We start from the raw sequence: 15,650 nt of genomic DNA, 5'->3' as shown, positions 1-15,650 counted from the left end.
CAGCATATAAAATTTTCTTAAAGTGGAAGCGCACGACAATTCTGCGGCACTAAAAGCTCCTTAAATATAATGTAGTGCGATGATACATTAAATTTTATTACTTCTGCGTAAGTATATCCTGCATATTATCAAGCAATTTCGATCAATCTCCCTACTCAAATAATTCAAATTTAAGCTTGCTTAAATCCCAAATTTGACTCCAGAAATAGCCACTTCCTTTCTTGAGACTCCCGAAAAGCTCAGTCTCATCTAAGAAAATGTTCGTTTCTCAAAAATCCGTCTTCGAATTTTGTCTTTGCATAAAGATTATAGATTATTGGTCAATCCTAAACTTATGGAGAGCTTTTGAGATTTTAAGAAAGACCTGTGAGTGAGTCGACAACTCCACATGATTGCTGGCTTTTAATAATAATGTAATTTCTGCCAAAAGTGCACTTCGAGAGCTCGTTATGCCTACGCGGAGTGCGATCTTTGTTAAATTCATAAGTGTACTTAATATTTCAAAGCAATGTGTACAAAAAAATTCACTCTTCAGATGTGACTACAAACAATTTCAAATCTACAGCACAATAGTGTTTTTATTAAATAACAATTATAACCAGATTAGGCATGGCAATGTGCGTATGTTTGCTTTATTTTATTATTTTATTTAAAAACAATGAGATTGTCGAAAATCCTTTAAATTCCAGTGAGCAAATGCATTCGTATTCTGAAATATTTACATAAATAGCTCGTAGACATACACAATAAAGTTGTTTTTTAGAGGAAATGTTGTTTCTGCTTTTCATACTTGTACGAGGGTTAGTAATCTAAGATGAGGGATAGACATACAGTACGAAGGTTGACATAGACGCAGAAGAACAACAAAAAGACATACAAGCAAACTACAAATGTAGGCTTATCCAATTAAAAATCATTTTGTCTTGATCCAAAATTATTATTTTTTAAACTAATATGAGAATACTGATTATTAATATATACTGTAGACCTTTAAAATTTAACTAGGTGCCGGTTTCGAACTTTTTTGTGGTTTGCACTGAATATATTTGATTAATTTGTTAAATTTGCGGAAATAAAACGAAAAAGGTTCTTTGCATCCTGATGACATCAAAAGAAAGATTTAAACACTATCAATCTCTTTAACTGATAACCTACCCTCGTATGACACAACTAAGACTTTCATAAAGAAGAATAACAGAAACTATCAAAAACAATCAAAAACTAAGCGAAGCAGCTCTAAGCAAATTATATGCCTTGGTTTTAGTATTTTTGTGCAAAATATTTACGTTTCTATTTTTATACTCTCTTGCATTCGCCCAAATTCCGTACTGTATTCGAAATGGAATTCCGCACACGTTTCAATGGCAAAGTGCGGAATTGAATTATGCAACTCCCACCAAATGTGGCTGAGTATAAAAGCGCCCGAGTCAACGTGGGAAAACACAATCGCAATTTGCAGTATTCTTAAAACGTTCAAAATGGTCAAATTCGTAAGTTGAAAAGATTTCCTCAAATCCAGTTTACTAGAACACTTTGTTTGATTTCTTGCAGATCATTGTTCTGTGCGCCTTCATTGCCTGCGCCGCCGCCAAGCCACAATGGATCGCTCCAGTCGCCGCGCCATGGGCCGCTGCACCCGTCGTTGCTTCAGTGCCAGCCGCTTATGCCGCAGCTCCCATCGCCTATGCCAACGCCCATTTGGATGCGGCTTCCGCCAGCAGCTCGATTGATGTGAGACATAACTACGGCGCCGCTGTAGTGCCAGCCGTATACTCTGCCGCCGTTGCACCAGTTGCTTCAGTAGCTCCTGTAGCGCCACTGAAATACACCGCCGCCGCTCCAGTCCTGTTATAAGTTGATAAATACCTATAAAGTATGTTTTGAGTTGTCGAGATTTCCCCTGTCATGACCTTGATTCATAATAAATGCCTTTGATTTGAAACTGTATTATCTTTGTGTTTACTGTTGAAATCAGGAAATTAATATTCAACTCACTGCGTTAGATACTGTTAAATTTATTAAAAGATCCGATGCAAGAATGAACACAGAATTGACTTTTTGAAAATTGCTTTATTACAACAAAACCCTAGTATTAAAAAAACCAAAGATTTTTGTGTAATCTTAGTAGAATACCGCAGTTGGGCAGTTTCTTAACTTGCCATATGCATACCTTCGAAGGGAGGCCGTATCCAGGTTGGTTTGTTTTGTAGTACAAATATGATTCCACATTCTAGAATTTCTATAACTTTCATTCTTCACCTTATGGATGAAGAAATAATCCTTGCATTCACTCAATTCTATCGGAATTTTGTTTATCATATTTGAGATTCGAATCCACGGTCATCACGTGTTAGACACGTGGCGAAATCGCTCGGCTTATAAATTCGATCTTCACATAGATCATGGCATATCATCACTTATCCCGATTGATTTCAGAATAACTATATTCTACACATATTACCATTTAAGCAAAAATAAATTTTCGTGTACTTTGTGAATAATTAGTGGAGTGGTGGTTATATTATACGATTATGTTCGGCATAGATTCTGTAAAGTCATACAATGAATATATGTTATAATAATTAAAACTAAAAAATTAAAAATGCCCATTCATATAAATTCGCATGTTCTAGTAAACAGAAACTATTCTAATATAAATAAAAGTGAAATACACGGAAACTTTTTTCGAACTAATAATACATATTTATTTCGTTTAGTAATCACAGGTTCAGTACACTTTTTACCACAAAAGTTGGGGCGCAGCATAGTGGGAGAGCACTGGAGCAGCCAAAGGAGCGGCAGCGTAGTGGCCAGATACCAATGGAGCGGTCAGAGGGGCAGCGGCGGCATAACGGGCAACAACGTGAGCGGCTACTGGTGCGGCGGCGACAATTGGAGCAGCGGCGATGCCATTGTAATTGCGGGCGATCACTTGGCTGCTGGTGGCGGTCACAACGGGAGCTGGAGCGGCGACAACAGCGGCGGGAGCAGCGTAGGCCAATGGAGCGGCGGCAAGGAAATGGGGTTTGGCAGCAGCGCAAGCGATGAGGGCGAAAAGTACAACGGCCTGTTTGATAAAGAAATAAACACAAATTATTTATAACGGTATTTTGAATACTTTTTAAATTGAAAACTTACGTATTTGAACATTTTTGATGAGTTTTGGTTGGTTGCTTCTTGACTAATCGTTGGCAAGTGATTGATATCATCTGTTCAGTGAATTCGCCTTTTTATAGTAAGTTCAACTGCATGAACTGTTTCATCATTATCATTATTTTAAATATGTATCCTCAAATGATATAAAAATCATAAAAAAAGAAACAATAAAGAGCGTACAAATTACCACTTCCCCTCATTACAATTCAGTGCATTTTGCATCGCTCGTGGTCAACTGCTTGTCGGAGCAACTATAAGTGACCACAAATGCTAAGGTGCTTGTACACGAATGCGATTGTGTATGACACTCGGGTTTATGCTTTGAATAAATAAGTCCGAATTGATGCGATAGTTTAACAGTGGGAATTGAAGTTGTACCGAAAATGCAAAAGAGACCCTCAACTGAACCTAAAATAGAGTTTTGTTGTAATTCATTACCGTTATGCACTTTACATTTTTACTATCACATCTGATTAGAGTTTCAATTCATACACTAGCGAGTATTAATGATGTTTCACATTTCCAAAAATTTACTATAAATACCCAACCAACTTTGGTTATAAGTATCAATCAATCTGAAGCTTTTATTCAATCAACAGTCGCAGACAATCAACCTCAAGCACTTCAATATGTTCAAATACGTAAGTTTTTTACTAATATTAATCACATATATAATCTCATATCAGATCATTAAAAATTGTATCATATTCCTACAGGCCGTTGTTCTCTTCGCCCTCATCGCTTGCGCTGCCGCCAAACCAGGTCTCCTCGCCGCCGCTCCATTGGCCTACGCTGCTCCCGCCGCTGTTGTTGCTGCTCCAGCTCCTGTTGTGACCGCCACCAGCAGCCAAGTGATCGCTCGCAACTACAATGGCATCGCCGCTGCTCCAATTGTCGCCGCCGCCCCAGTAGCCGCTCCTGTTGTTGCCCGTTATGCCGCTGCTGCTCCTCTCGCCGCTCCATTGGTGTCTGCCCACTACGCTGCCGCTCCTTTGGCTGCTCCAGTTGTCTCCCACTATGCTGCACCCCAACTTCTGTGGTGAAAAATATGTTGAATCGAAACTTGCCAAACGAATTAATAAACTTAGTATATATATTTAATTACATTATTTTCTTTAAATTGGTGAATTGTAGAATTTATTTGAAAAACGTGAGACTCATGTGTCCCGTTTCATATAATGGTACATAGGTATGTTAATGCACATGGAACCAGTGGAAAATGTTCTTTCATTATCATGATTCAATGCAGAATCAGAATAGTCAATAAATTCCGATATCGGTCGTGAAGGTCGTGAATTCATCCAAATATGGTCTTATTAAAAAGCCCTTAATTGGATGAACCCTGCTCTTGACTCGAGGAAACAGGCTAAAAATATCCAATAATTGATAGCAATATAGTGAAGAAGGGCATAAATTTGGACGCAATCGCAAACTAGACACTCTCGTAATTTAAATGAGTTTAGGGGCAATTCCAGTTAGAACTCTCAAGGAAGGCGATATTAAATGTATTTGAGTGTATCAACATTTTTATATACATACGTATTGAGGAGTGAGCTGGTCATCGTGGTTAATTATGGAAAAATTTAAGTTACATTGGAATATGTAGATACTCGTCCAAATTCCAATAATTTTGGCCTTTCCCACGGCTACAATGATTCTTCTCTGTTTGGGCATTGATCGTTCTTGGTGTTGACATCTGTTGATAATTTGTGATTTAGTGTTGCGCAGATCCTAATGCGGCCCTAAAGTACACTTTGAACAAAAAGCATAAAATCGATGTTGTGGAATTCTTAGACTGACCTAATCTCTTAAAGTCGTGTTATACTGATCAAATAATTTGACATCACGCTGATCCAATAAAGCGGAGAAATAGAAATACAAATAGTATATGGTATGGTATGGTATAGTATAAACCAGTTAATAAATTTCAAGCTGTAAGAAGGGTGTATTATGAGAGTCCTATATATGAAATTCGGTTCACATAAGTGGTACTGTACTGTTTGTTATAAATATTCACTTCCCCTTGTATTTCTATGAATTGGATGGCTGAATAAGTGGGTGAGGCAATAATCCGATTCTGCACACAAGCAATACCAAAATTGATCAAATGTTTATATGTTTAATATCGTTTAACGTTATATCTCCTTAGTTTAAGGTAAGCGCCTAGAAAAAAAAAATTTGCTTATAAACCGAAAATGCTGAACTACATTAGTAATTCGTTATAAATGATCCGACGTCACGTCACATAAGAATACATGGTTGAATTACTAGACCAAATAACTGAAATGGCCCCCAAAAGCATCTTCATATCCCCTAAGATGACAAACAATTATTTATGAACGAATTTTTATAATCTCGAAATAGTGACATCCTTGAAAGGGCGCAACATTTTCTGTATGAGTATTACAATGATGCGAATATATTGCATTGACCCAGTTACTAAAAGTTGGACTAGCACACTTTTTAGGGCTTTGTATAAATTTACAAGACTATCATATTTTCTTTTAATTATCTGGTAAATATATAAAACTGCATACCGAAAAATGACCAAAAATTAGTCTATGTATCGAATAATAATGAGACTTTAAGACCATGGCGTGCATTCTTCTTTGAAGGCTTCCAAAATGCGCCGAAAATACCAAAAGAAATACGCCGCAACAATAATTTTAAATAAATTTTGTAGTCTGGTACATTAAAAATGTAAAACACGATGAGTGAAACCCGACTCATGAGTCACCACGAACACTAAAACGAATTTCATTAACGACTTCAGCTATAAATATCTAAGCGAACTGGTTTAGTTCATCAAACAAACTTTGACTTCACTCAAATCACAACAAAACACAAACCAAACTAATCCAACATGTTCAAATACGTAAGTGTCCTGTTAATCAGTAGTCCTTTCCTATTTTTGCTTTCTGATTAATCCCATTTTATTATATTTTTATCAAACAGGCCGTTGTACTATTCGCCCTCGTCGCTTGCGCCGCCGCCAAACCCGGTATCCTTGCCGCCGCTCCATTGGCCTACGCTGCTCCCGCCGCTGTTGTCGCCGCTCCAGCTCCCGTTGTGACCGCCACCAGCAGCCAAGTCATCGCCCGCAACTACAATGGCATCGCCGCTGCTCCAATTGTTGCCGCCGCTCCCGTTGTTGCCCGTTATGCTGCCGCCTCTCCAGTGGTTGCTGCCCACTATGCTGCCGCTCCTTTGGCTGCTCCTCTCGCCGCTGCTCCACTCCTGTGGTAAACGAAATTAGATTGATGTAACATTTGAGTAATACGCTTTCTGTGAAAAATATATAAATTCGAAACAAAGTCGAGTTGTTTTACTTAAAAGATAATCAAAAAAACCTCTTAGAGCTTCATTTCAGGAGACGGACCCCATAGCTTAAAGGTTGTTAGAAGTTTCTTTCTGTTATCATTAATTTAAATATTCTGTGGTTTACAACAGACGTCAACCAATAAACTGTGAGGTAGTGATATAATGAAAGCCTTATGGAACTATGATTTATGGAATTCGAATTAAATTTATGCTAATTATAACTGGTACTTGCGGCCTATCTGTTCGGCAACAGTGATGTCTATTTGTGTTCATTACAGTGAGGCGACCTTCAATTTCCAAGCAAGAAACTCGATTATCGAAGAATCATAGTTTTGACTTTCTGTCTTTTGTGTAAATACATATATAGCAAAAACTAAAGGTAAAACAACATTAAGAAAGTATATTTGGTTTGCTTTAAGAATATCCCTATGATCGGCTCAAGATACAACCGAACTATGGCTATTACATGTACAACGAACTACTGCAGAAATACAGCTTTAAGGAATCAACAATCAAGAGTTTAAAAAAAGGCTTACAGTCAATACATAGAGTTCGTCCTTTACGCTTAAAGTGAGCACTAAGAAAATTAGAGTTGAAAAGCCTCAGTAATGTTAGAAAAGGGAAGCATGGAATTTTTCAGGAACACACTTTTCATTTAGGCAGTATGTGGTTGACTTGATTCCTCTAACATTTTTTAATAAAAAGCAAGTTGAAGGCTCTATTTGATATAAAAATAACAGTGCACAAGCGCTGTTTGCAATTAATTAATACTTTTTGAGTGACACTTTTCAAAATGGTAAACATTTGCACGAGTGCGACCTTGACACGAATCACAGTCGTGCATAACCGTTGTTGAAGAAGCCAACTGACTCCAATTATGGAAAGGAGAAATAAAACAATTTTAGGAATAACAAAAGAAAACAAAAAATAAACAATATTTTTCTAAGCTTAACGGTTACTAGGTAGTGTACTGATGAATTCATTGCACCCGCCATAAAAAATACTCAATGAATCGTATGTTGAAGAGAACGTAGTGTTTGCGTACGTGTCACGACTACTCAATGGATTTACGAGTCTTGGACGCAAGTCGGTAGCCGGTAGTGTAATTTGGTAGCCCATGTATTTAAAAGTACAATTTAGTGTGAATCAGCATAAGCACAGGTATCTAGATCATTCTAAAGATATTGCTATATAAACGTACAAGGAGGATGGATCTTGGAGTACGAGTACGAAACGTTAAAGACGCCAAAAGACGAATAACCAAATCCTTTTGCACAGATTACAATAATACAAAGAACAAAGAACAGGTAAAAGAAACTCTTTAGATTGTTTCAACTCGATTTTTTTTATTTCACTCTAATCATATGGTCTTTGCGATTCTCTAGGCGATCCTTTATTTACCAAAGGAGGGAAGAGGCAAGTGGAGCCGCGGCGTAATGAGATGCAACCAATGGAGCTGCAGCGGCATAACGGGCAACAACGGGGGCGGCAGCAACAACTGGAGCAGCGGCGATGCCATTGTAGTTGCGGGCGATCACTTGGCTGCTGGTGGCGGTCACCACTGGAGCTGGGGCAGCAAGAACGGGGGCAGCAACTGGAGCAGCGGCATAACGGGCAACCACTGGAGCAGCAGCAACAACTGGAGCGGCGGCGATGCCATTGTAGTTACGAGCGATCACTTGGCTGCTGGTGGCAGTCACAACCGGAGCTGGAGCGGCGACGACAGCGGCGGGCGCAGCGTAGGCCAAAGGAGCGGCGGCGAGGATACCGGGTTTGGCGGCGGCGCAGGCGATGAGGGCGAAGACAACAACAGCCTAGAAGGATAGAGAAAATATTTTAGTTAAAGTTATCGAACAGAATATATCTAGGGTTGTCCAGCAACTGAGGATACTCACGTATTTGAACATTTTGAGTTTTGTTTGGTTATTTGTGACTCTCGTTTATACAAAAGCAGGAGTTTTAATGATAGCAAATACCAAATTTGACGGATATTTATACTAATCACCAAGGATATAATTCAAATAAAATTTCAAATTAAATTTCTTTATATTTCTATTGTTATTTATTCACATTAGCACAATGAAACAAATGTGCACTGCATATTATAATAATTCGAACCGATTTTCTCCGTCGTGGCGTTGATCACCTTCTGACATTTTCGGTAGTTTCCGATAACACATTACACATGCAAATATGGTCTTTAATTCACAAATTGGCTACACGGGTGAATGCAAACTACTCGCTTGAGTATTATAATCAGCGAGCATTAGCGCCCAGTCTACTATTCAATTTGTATCGTATAACACTTGTACATAATTGAATTAAAATGGTAAAATGCACTGAATTACAATGAGATGGAAGTAGACATTTGGATGTAAATTTTGTCTTTGAAATAAATGTTTATAGTGATGAATAGTTTATCGCGATTTGACATATAGTAATTCATGTACTATAAAAAGCCTGCGACTTTCAACAAGAGTCATCAAACATTTACTTACAGTTTTACAAAAAACACCCAAACAACAAATAATCAAAAATGTTGAAATACGTAAGTCTCTAATAATCCTATCGCCCTGGCTGTCTTATAACTCATGTTAATCTTAAATTTTTAATTCTTATAGGCCGTTGTTCTCTTCGCTCTGATCGCCTGCGCCGCCGCCAAGCCCGGACTCCTTGCCGCCGCTCCATTGGCCTATGCTGCTCCCGCCGCTGTCGTCGCCGCTCCAGCTCCCGTTGTGACCGCTACCAGCAGCCAAGTGATCGCTCGCAACTACAATGGCATCGCCGCTGCTCCAGTTGTTGCTGCCGCCCCCGTTGTTGCCCGTTATGCCGCTGCTCCCGTTGTTGCTGCCCCAGCTCCAGTGGTGACCGCCACCAGCAGCCAGGTGATCGCTCGCAACTACAACGGTATTGCTGCTGCTCCAGTTGTTGCTGCTGCCCCCGTCGTGGCCCGCTATGCCGCCGCTGCTCCATTGGTTGCCTCTCATTATGCTGCCGCTCCTCTAGCCGCTGCTCTGTGGTAAATGTTGCTGATAATTTGAAATAAACGGAATTCGATACAGAAATCTTTAAAGTGTATTATTATCTAGCTTAAGATTGTACACCGAAAAATATGGTTTACTCTAAAGGTTTTGGAGTCAGTTGTGATATTTATGTCTTTCTCAATATTAATATTTCGTTAGTAGAGTGTAAAACTTATTGTATTTGTAAAACCTAGTATAAGAGTAAAAGGTCACCGACATAAAACACAGTGCAAGGAATTATTTGGTTTAGAAAAATGTTTTTTCGTTAAATATGATAAAGTTCTTTTAATTGTAATGTAACGATATGTAAGTAAATGTTCCCCGTTAAAAGTACATTTACATATGAAAATAATCTCGTTCTAAGCTTGTTCAATAATCTAACCGTTTACATATAGCCATAGAAGATTATCAACTGTCAAATGTGTTGTAATCACCTCTTTCCCTCGCTGTCGGCCTGTTTTGTTTACATTGTCAATTGACATTTCTCCTCCATTTTTTCCTCTCCTTCTCGATAAAACTAGGAATAACACCGCAAATCTTGTTGTATAATCTGAGATTAAATATAAAAAAACGAATTTTGTATTGTAAATCTCGTTTCATAATTACAGATTATCGAGTTAAGCACGTAAATGGTGATAATCTCGTTATATGTTAACATACTATAAGTTAAGTTAAAGCGTTAAATGACAACTCCACTCTTGAATGTTTTCCCTAAAAATTTTGAGACACTGTAGATGTGGCTGTAGAGTTGTGAATTAAATCTACTAATATGTTCTCACATGGAGTACTCAAATCGATAATTCATTTCGACCGAATTCATTTCACCATATTGCCTTCAGCTTCGCTTGATAAATGTTGCGAAGAGAAATTAGATCAAACACGAGGTTATTAATTTCTGAGTAAGCGAGAGAATTACACATTCAAATTTCTAATTGATATATTGAAAAACAGAAATTTCGAATAACATTTGCTTGTAATTTTTGACAGTAATTTGATATTTGGGCCTTTCACAAGGCAAAACTAGTTTAAAATGTGTAAATCAAAAATTGGTAATATGGAACATAAGTTCATATATCGAATTCAAATGGATAACTTTGTTATTCATAGCGAGCAGAGAAATGGCGAATCGAAGACAAGTATCGTTCTCTTAATTACCAACCATTACAGTAATAACTAAAATCTTTTCAAACCAACAGCTTTTCACTGATATGTAGTATCCGTCTCTTGGAATTTAGCTGTAAGATATTTTTTAATATATTTTTTTCAACTTTTAAGTAAAACAACTCGACTTTGTTTCGTATTTATATATTTTTCACAGAAAACGTATTACTCGAATGTCACATCAATCTCATTCCGTTTACCACAGGAGTGGAGCAGCGGCGTAGTGGGCAGCAAGTGGGGCGGCGAGAGGAGCAGCCAAAGGAGCGGCAGCATAGTGGGCAGCAACCACTGGAGAGGCGGCAACAATTGGAGCAGCGGCGATGCCATTGTAGTTGCGGGCGATCACTTGGCTGCTGGTGGCGGTCACAACGGGAGCTGGAGCGGCGACAACAGCGGCGGGAGCAGCGTAGGCCAATGGAGCGGCGGCAAGGATACCGGGTTTGGCGGCGGCGCAAGCGACGAGGGCGAATAGTACAACGGCCTGTTTGATAAAAATATAATAAAATGGGATTAATCAGAAATCAATAATAGGAAAGGACTACTGATTAACAGGACACTTACGTATTTGAACATGTTGGATTAGTTTGGTTTGTGTTTTGTTGTGATTTGAGTGAAGTCAAAGTTTGTTTGATAAACTAAACCAATTCGCTTAGATATTTATAGCTGAAGTCGTTAATGAAATTCGTTTTAGTGTTCGAAGTGACTCATGAATCGGTTTTCACTCATCGTGTTTTACATTTTTAATGTACCAGACTACAAAATTTATTTAAAATTATTGTTGCGGCGAATTTCTTTTGGTATTTTCGGCGCATTTTGGAAGCCTTCAAAGAAGAATGCACGCCATGGTCTTAAAGTCTCATTATTATTCGATACATAGACTAATTTTTGGTCATTTTTCGGTATGCAGTTTTATATATTTACCAGATAATTAAAAGAAAATATGATAGTCTTGTAAATTTATACAAAGCCCTAAAAAGTGTGCTAGTCCAACTTTTAGTAACTGGGTCAAAGCAATATATTCGCATCATTGTAATACTCATGCAGAAAATATTGCGCCCTTTCAAGGATGTCACTATTTCTGGATCATAAAAATTCGTTCATAAATAATTGTTTGTCTTCTTAGAGGATATGAAGTTGCTTTTGGGGAGCATTTCAGTTATTTGGTCTAGTAATTCAACCATGTATTCTTATGTGACGTGACGTCGCATCATTTATAACGAATTACTAATGTAGTTCAGCATTTTCGGTTTATAAGCTAATTTATTTTTTCTAGGCGCTTACCTTAAACTAAGGAGATATAACGTTAAACGATATTAAACATATAAACATTTGATCAATTTTGGTATTGCTTGTGTGCAGAATCGGATTATTGCCTCACCCACTTATTCAGCCATCCAATTCATAGAAATACAAGGGGAAGTGAATATTTATAACGGACAGTACAGTGCCACCAATGTGAACCGAATTTCATATATAGGGCCCTCATAATACACCCTTAGTATAGCTTGAAATTTATTATCTGGTTTATACTATAATTTCTATTTCTCCGCTTTATTGGATCAACGTGATGACAAATTGGTTGATCAGTGTAATCTATAACACGACTTTAAGAAATTAGGCCAGTCCAAGGATTTCACAACATCGATTTTATGCTTTTTTTGCAAAGCGTACTTTAGGTCCGCATTAGGATCTGCGCAACACTAAATCACAAATTATCAACAGATGTCAACACCAAGAACGATCAATGCCCAAACAGAGAAGAATCATTGTAGCCGTGGGAAAGGCCAAAATTATTGGAATTTGGACGAGTATCTACATATTCCAATGTAACTTCAATTTTTCCATAATTAACCAACGATGACCAGCTCACTCCTCAATACGTATGTATATAAAAATGTTGATACACTCAAATACATTTAATATCGCCTTCCTTGAGAGTTCTAACTGGAATTGCCCCTAAACTCATTTAAATTACGAGAGTGTCTAGTTTGCGATTGCGTCCAAATTTATGCCCTTCTTCACTATATTGCTATCAATTATTGGATATTTTTAGCCTGTTTCCTCGAGTCAAGAGCAGGGTTCATCCAATTAAGGGCTTTTTAATAAGACCATATTTGGATGAATTCACGACCTTCACGACCGATATCGGAATTTATTGACTATTCTGATTCTGCATTGAATCATGATAATGAAAGAACATTTTCCACTGGTTCCATGTGCATTAACATACCTATGTACCATTATATGAAACGGGACACATGAGTCTCACGTTTTTCAAATAAATTCTACAATTCACCAATTTAAAGAAAATAATGTAATTAAATATTTAAGTTAAATTTATTAATTCGTTAGTGAGAGACAACTGGAGCAGCCAAAGGAGCGGCAGCGTAGTGGGCAGATACCAATGGAGCGGCCAGAGGAGCAGCGGCGGCATAACGGGCAACAACAGGAGCGGCTACTGGGGCGGCGGCAATAATTGGAGCAGCGGCGATGCCATTGTAGTTGCGGGCGATCACTTGGCTGCTGGTAGCGGTCACAACGGGAGCAGCATAGGCCAAAGGAGCGGCAGAAAGGATATGAGGTTTGGCGGCAGCACAGGCGATGAGGGCGAAGAGAACAACGGCCTGTGGGAATATGATACAATTTTTAATGTTCTGATATGAGATTATATATGTGATTAATATTGGTAAGAAACTTACGTATTTGAACATATTGAAGTGTTTGAGGTTGATTGTCTGCGACTGTTGCTTGAACAAAAGCTTTAGATTGATTGATACTTATAACCAAAGTCGGTTTGGTATTTATTGTCAATTTTTAGAAATGTGAAACATCATTAATACTCACTAGTGTATGAATTGAAACTCTAATCAGATGTGATAGTAAAAATGTAAAGTGCATAACGGTTATGAATTACAACAAAACTCTATGTAAGCTTCAGCTGAGGGTCTCTTTTGCATTTTCGGTACAACTTCAATTCCCACTGTTAAACTATCGCACCATGGACTTATTTATTCAAAGCATAAACCCGTGTGTCATACACATTCGCACTGGTGTACAAGCACCTTAGCATTTATGGTCACTTATTGTAATGAGGGGAAATGGTAATTTGTACGCTCTTTATTGTTTCTTTTTTTATGATTTTTATATCATTTGAGGATGCATATTTAAAATAATGATAATGATGAAACAGTTAATGCAGTTGAGCTTACTATAAAAAGGCGAATTCACTGAACCGATGATATTAATCACTTGCCAACGATTAGTCAAGAAGCAACCAACCAAAACTCATCAAAAATGTTCAAATACGTAAGTTTTCAATACAAAAAAGTATTCAAAATACCGTTATAATTAATTTGTGTTTATTTCTTTATCAAACAGGCCGTTGTACTCTTCGCCCTCATCGCTTGCGCTGCTGCCAAACCAGGTCTCCTCGCCGCCGCTCCATTGGCTTACGCTGCTCCCGCCGCTGTTGTCGCTGCTCCAGCTCCCGTTGTGACCGCCACCAGCAGCCAAGTTATCGCCCGCAACTACAATGGCATCGCCGCTGCTCCAATTGTCGCCGCCGCCCCAGTAGCCGCTCCCGTTGTTGCCCGTTATGCCGCCGCTGCTCCTCTGGCCGCTTCATTAGTGTCTGCCCACTATGCTGCCGCTCCTTTGGCTGCTCCAGTGCTCTCTCACTATGCTGCTGCCCCTTTGGCTGCTGCTCTTTGGTAAACGTTGTTGATTGATCGAAATAAAACAAAATTGATTACGATTTAAATTAAACATGTTTTTAGTCTTTATATGGTGTAATACACCTGTAGTTCAGACTCTAGGAAGTTCAGAAACTAGTTGATTAGTAAAGTCTAGTCTTCAATGATTTCGAATGAATTGGTGTATAAGATAATATGTTAGAATATATTTCGTACTACTGCTGTTGATGATCCGACTGTTTGTATCTACGCACATTATATGGGTGATTCTACGATAAGAGGTAACTTGTGCGGCAATCAGCTTAAAGCATGGTTTTGTGCTTTATGTTGCTATTTTTTTAAATCAATCACATCACATTAATGTAGTGTATTAAATAACATTACAATTTAATGCAAAGTCTAAAAAAGTATCTCCCCTGGCTTGTCCCGTTGCTACTTTTTATTTAACTTTCGGACATTTTTACACACGCTCCCTTATGTATGTATGTACTTCCCGTATCTTGCGTGGGTTCATTTTAAAAAGATGAAGAAAATTCGAGCATGAAATTATATTTTATTAGCAATGAGCTAAATCTTGATTACGACCTCTAGTCTTTGGTGTCCGATGAAGATAGCGGAATAAACCTTCACACCAATATCGATAACGATTACAATTTCCACTTCCGTCATTTTGACGTACGCTCTATATCGAACATCCGTTTCCGGTAAAATATTTCCGGTTCCATAATTCCCATATCTGGTTCCATCGGTCATCCCATATCTTGTTTCCCATTCCGTTTTCAGATGCCCCACTCTCAGTTCCAGTGACCAATATTCAGCCACCTCATTTCCGGTTCCGGCAATATCGTTATCCATATCCGTTTCCGGATGCCCCATTTCCGGTTCTGTTAACATCATACCCGGTTACCCCATGAGGTAAATGACCCTACCCTGATCACGTGATGTAATTACAAGATCACGTGATATTTTTGTCAACAGTTCATTGACCCCGCCCAGAACACGTGATGTCAATTCAAGATCACGTGTTATTTTTGTTTACAGATCATTGACCCATTACAGATCACGTGATGTCAATTCAAGATCACGTGATGTCAATTCAAGATCACGTGATGTAATTACAAGATTGTTTACATATTTGAGTGAGGTCAATGATCCCACCTTGATCACGTGATGTATGACGTGACGTGACCTATCACGTGATGTCAATTCAAGATCCCGTGATATTTTTGTCAACAGGTCATTGACCCCGCCCAGAACACGTGATGTCAATTCAAGATCACGTGTTATTTTTGTTTAC

The 15,650-nt window shown here is 38.4% G+C and overlaps 9 protein-coding genes across 9 annotated transcripts; 5 read left to right on the top strand and 4 right to left on the bottom strand.

Annotated features, from left to right (window-relative positions):
* Window positions 1–1,346: 1,346 nt before the first annotated feature.
* Window positions 1,347–1,947, top strand: LOC105211455 (uncharacterized). The gene is made up of 2 exons (XM_011182874.3): window positions 1,347–1,490; window positions 1,552–1,947. Exons 1-2 carry the CDS (start codon window positions 1,362–1,364, stop codon window positions 1,852–1,854), a joined length of 432 nt encoding a protein of 143 aa, XP_011181176.2. The 5' UTR covers window positions 1,347–1,361; the 3' UTR covers window positions 1,855–1,947.
* Window positions 1,948–2,688: 741 nt separating this feature from the next.
* On the bottom strand, window positions 2,689–3,260 carry LOC114804222 (cuticle protein 16.5-like). The gene is made up of 2 exons (XM_029041597.2): window positions 3,139–3,260; window positions 2,689–3,067 (listed from the first exon to the last, which is right to left on the bottom strand). Exons 1-2 carry the CDS (start codon window positions 3,148–3,150, stop codon window positions 2,741–2,743), a joined length of 339 nt encoding a protein of 112 aa, XP_028897430.1. The 5' UTR covers window positions 3,151–3,260; the 3' UTR covers window positions 2,689–2,740.
* Window positions 3,261–3,637: 377 nt separating this feature from the next.
* Window positions 3,638–4,267, top strand: LOC128921546 (cuticle protein 16.5-like). The gene is made up of 2 exons (XM_054229508.1): window positions 3,638–3,797; window positions 3,873–4,267. Exons 1-2 carry the CDS (start codon window positions 3,786–3,788, stop codon window positions 4,197–4,199), a joined length of 339 nt encoding a protein of 112 aa, XP_054085483.1. The 5' UTR covers window positions 3,638–3,785; the 3' UTR covers window positions 4,200–4,267.
* A 1,606-nt stretch (window positions 4,268–5,873) lies between these two features.
* On the top strand, window positions 5,874–6,470 carry LOC105214824 (cuticle protein 38-like). The gene is made up of 2 exons (XM_011188487.3): window positions 5,874–6,031; window positions 6,112–6,470. The coding sequence occupies exons 1-2, from the start codon at window positions 6,020–6,022 to the stop codon at window positions 6,400–6,402; spliced, it is 303 nt and encodes a 100-aa protein (XP_011186789.2). The 5' UTR covers window positions 5,874–6,019; the 3' UTR covers window positions 6,403–6,470.
* A 1,327-nt stretch (window positions 6,471–7,797) lies between these two features.
* On the bottom strand, window positions 7,798–8,529 carry LOC105211431 (cuticle protein LPCP-23-like). Its single transcript, XM_011182842.3, has 2 exons — window positions 8,373–8,529; window positions 7,798–8,291 (listed from the first exon to the last, which is right to left on the bottom strand). The coding sequence occupies exons 1-2, from the start codon at window positions 8,382–8,384 to the stop codon at window positions 7,875–7,877; spliced, it is 429 nt and encodes a 142-aa protein (XP_011181144.1). The 5' UTR covers window positions 8,385–8,529; the 3' UTR covers window positions 7,798–7,874.
* A 369-nt stretch (window positions 8,530–8,898) lies between these two features.
* LOC105211415 (cuticle protein 70, isoforms A and B-like) lies at window positions 8,899–9,542 on the top strand. Its single transcript, XM_011182823.3, has 2 exons — window positions 8,899–9,025; window positions 9,099–9,542. The coding sequence occupies exons 1-2, from the start codon at window positions 9,014–9,016 to the stop codon at window positions 9,498–9,500; spliced, it is 414 nt and encodes a 137-aa protein (XP_011181125.1). The 5' UTR covers window positions 8,899–9,013; the 3' UTR covers window positions 9,501–9,542.
* A 1,246-nt stretch (window positions 9,543–10,788) lies between these two features.
* On the bottom strand, window positions 10,789–11,381 carry LOC105211406 (cuticle protein 16.5-like). Its single transcript, XM_054229509.1, has 2 exons — window positions 11,223–11,381; window positions 10,789–11,142 (listed from the first exon to the last, which is right to left on the bottom strand). The coding sequence occupies exons 1-2, from the start codon at window positions 11,232–11,234 to the stop codon at window positions 10,858–10,860; spliced, it is 297 nt and encodes a 98-aa protein (XP_054085484.1). The 5' UTR covers window positions 11,235–11,381; the 3' UTR covers window positions 10,789–10,857.
* A 1,598-nt stretch (window positions 11,382–12,979) lies between these two features.
* LOC105211398 (cuticle protein 16.5-like) lies at window positions 12,980–13,514 on the bottom strand. The gene is made up of 2 exons (XM_011182799.3): window positions 13,361–13,514; window positions 12,980–13,285 (listed from the first exon to the last, which is right to left on the bottom strand). The coding sequence occupies exons 1-2, from the start codon at window positions 13,370–13,372 to the stop codon at window positions 13,010–13,012; spliced, it is 288 nt and encodes a 95-aa protein (XP_011181101.2). The 5' UTR covers window positions 13,373–13,514; the 3' UTR covers window positions 12,980–13,009.
* A 292-nt stretch (window positions 13,515–13,806) lies between these two features.
* LOC114803522 (cuticle protein 16.5-like) lies at window positions 13,807–14,412 on the top strand. Its single transcript, XM_029040588.2, has 2 exons — window positions 13,807–13,967; window positions 14,040–14,412. Exons 1-2 carry the CDS (start codon window positions 13,956–13,958, stop codon window positions 14,373–14,375), a joined length of 348 nt encoding a protein of 115 aa, XP_028896421.1. The 5' UTR covers window positions 13,807–13,955; the 3' UTR covers window positions 14,376–14,412.
* The last annotated feature ends 1,238 nt before the right edge of the window (window positions 14,413–15,650 follow it).

The sequence above is a fragment of the Zeugodacus cucurbitae genome, chromosome 4, assembly GCF_028554725.1.
Source record: "Zeugodacus cucurbitae isolate PBARC_wt_2022May chromosome 4, idZeuCucr1.2, whole genome shotgun sequence".
Classification (NCBI taxonomy): Eukaryota; Metazoa; Arthropoda; class Insecta; order Diptera; family Tephritidae; genus Zeugodacus; species Zeugodacus cucurbitae.
This window is presented reverse-complemented; position numbering and strand designations above follow the sequence as displayed.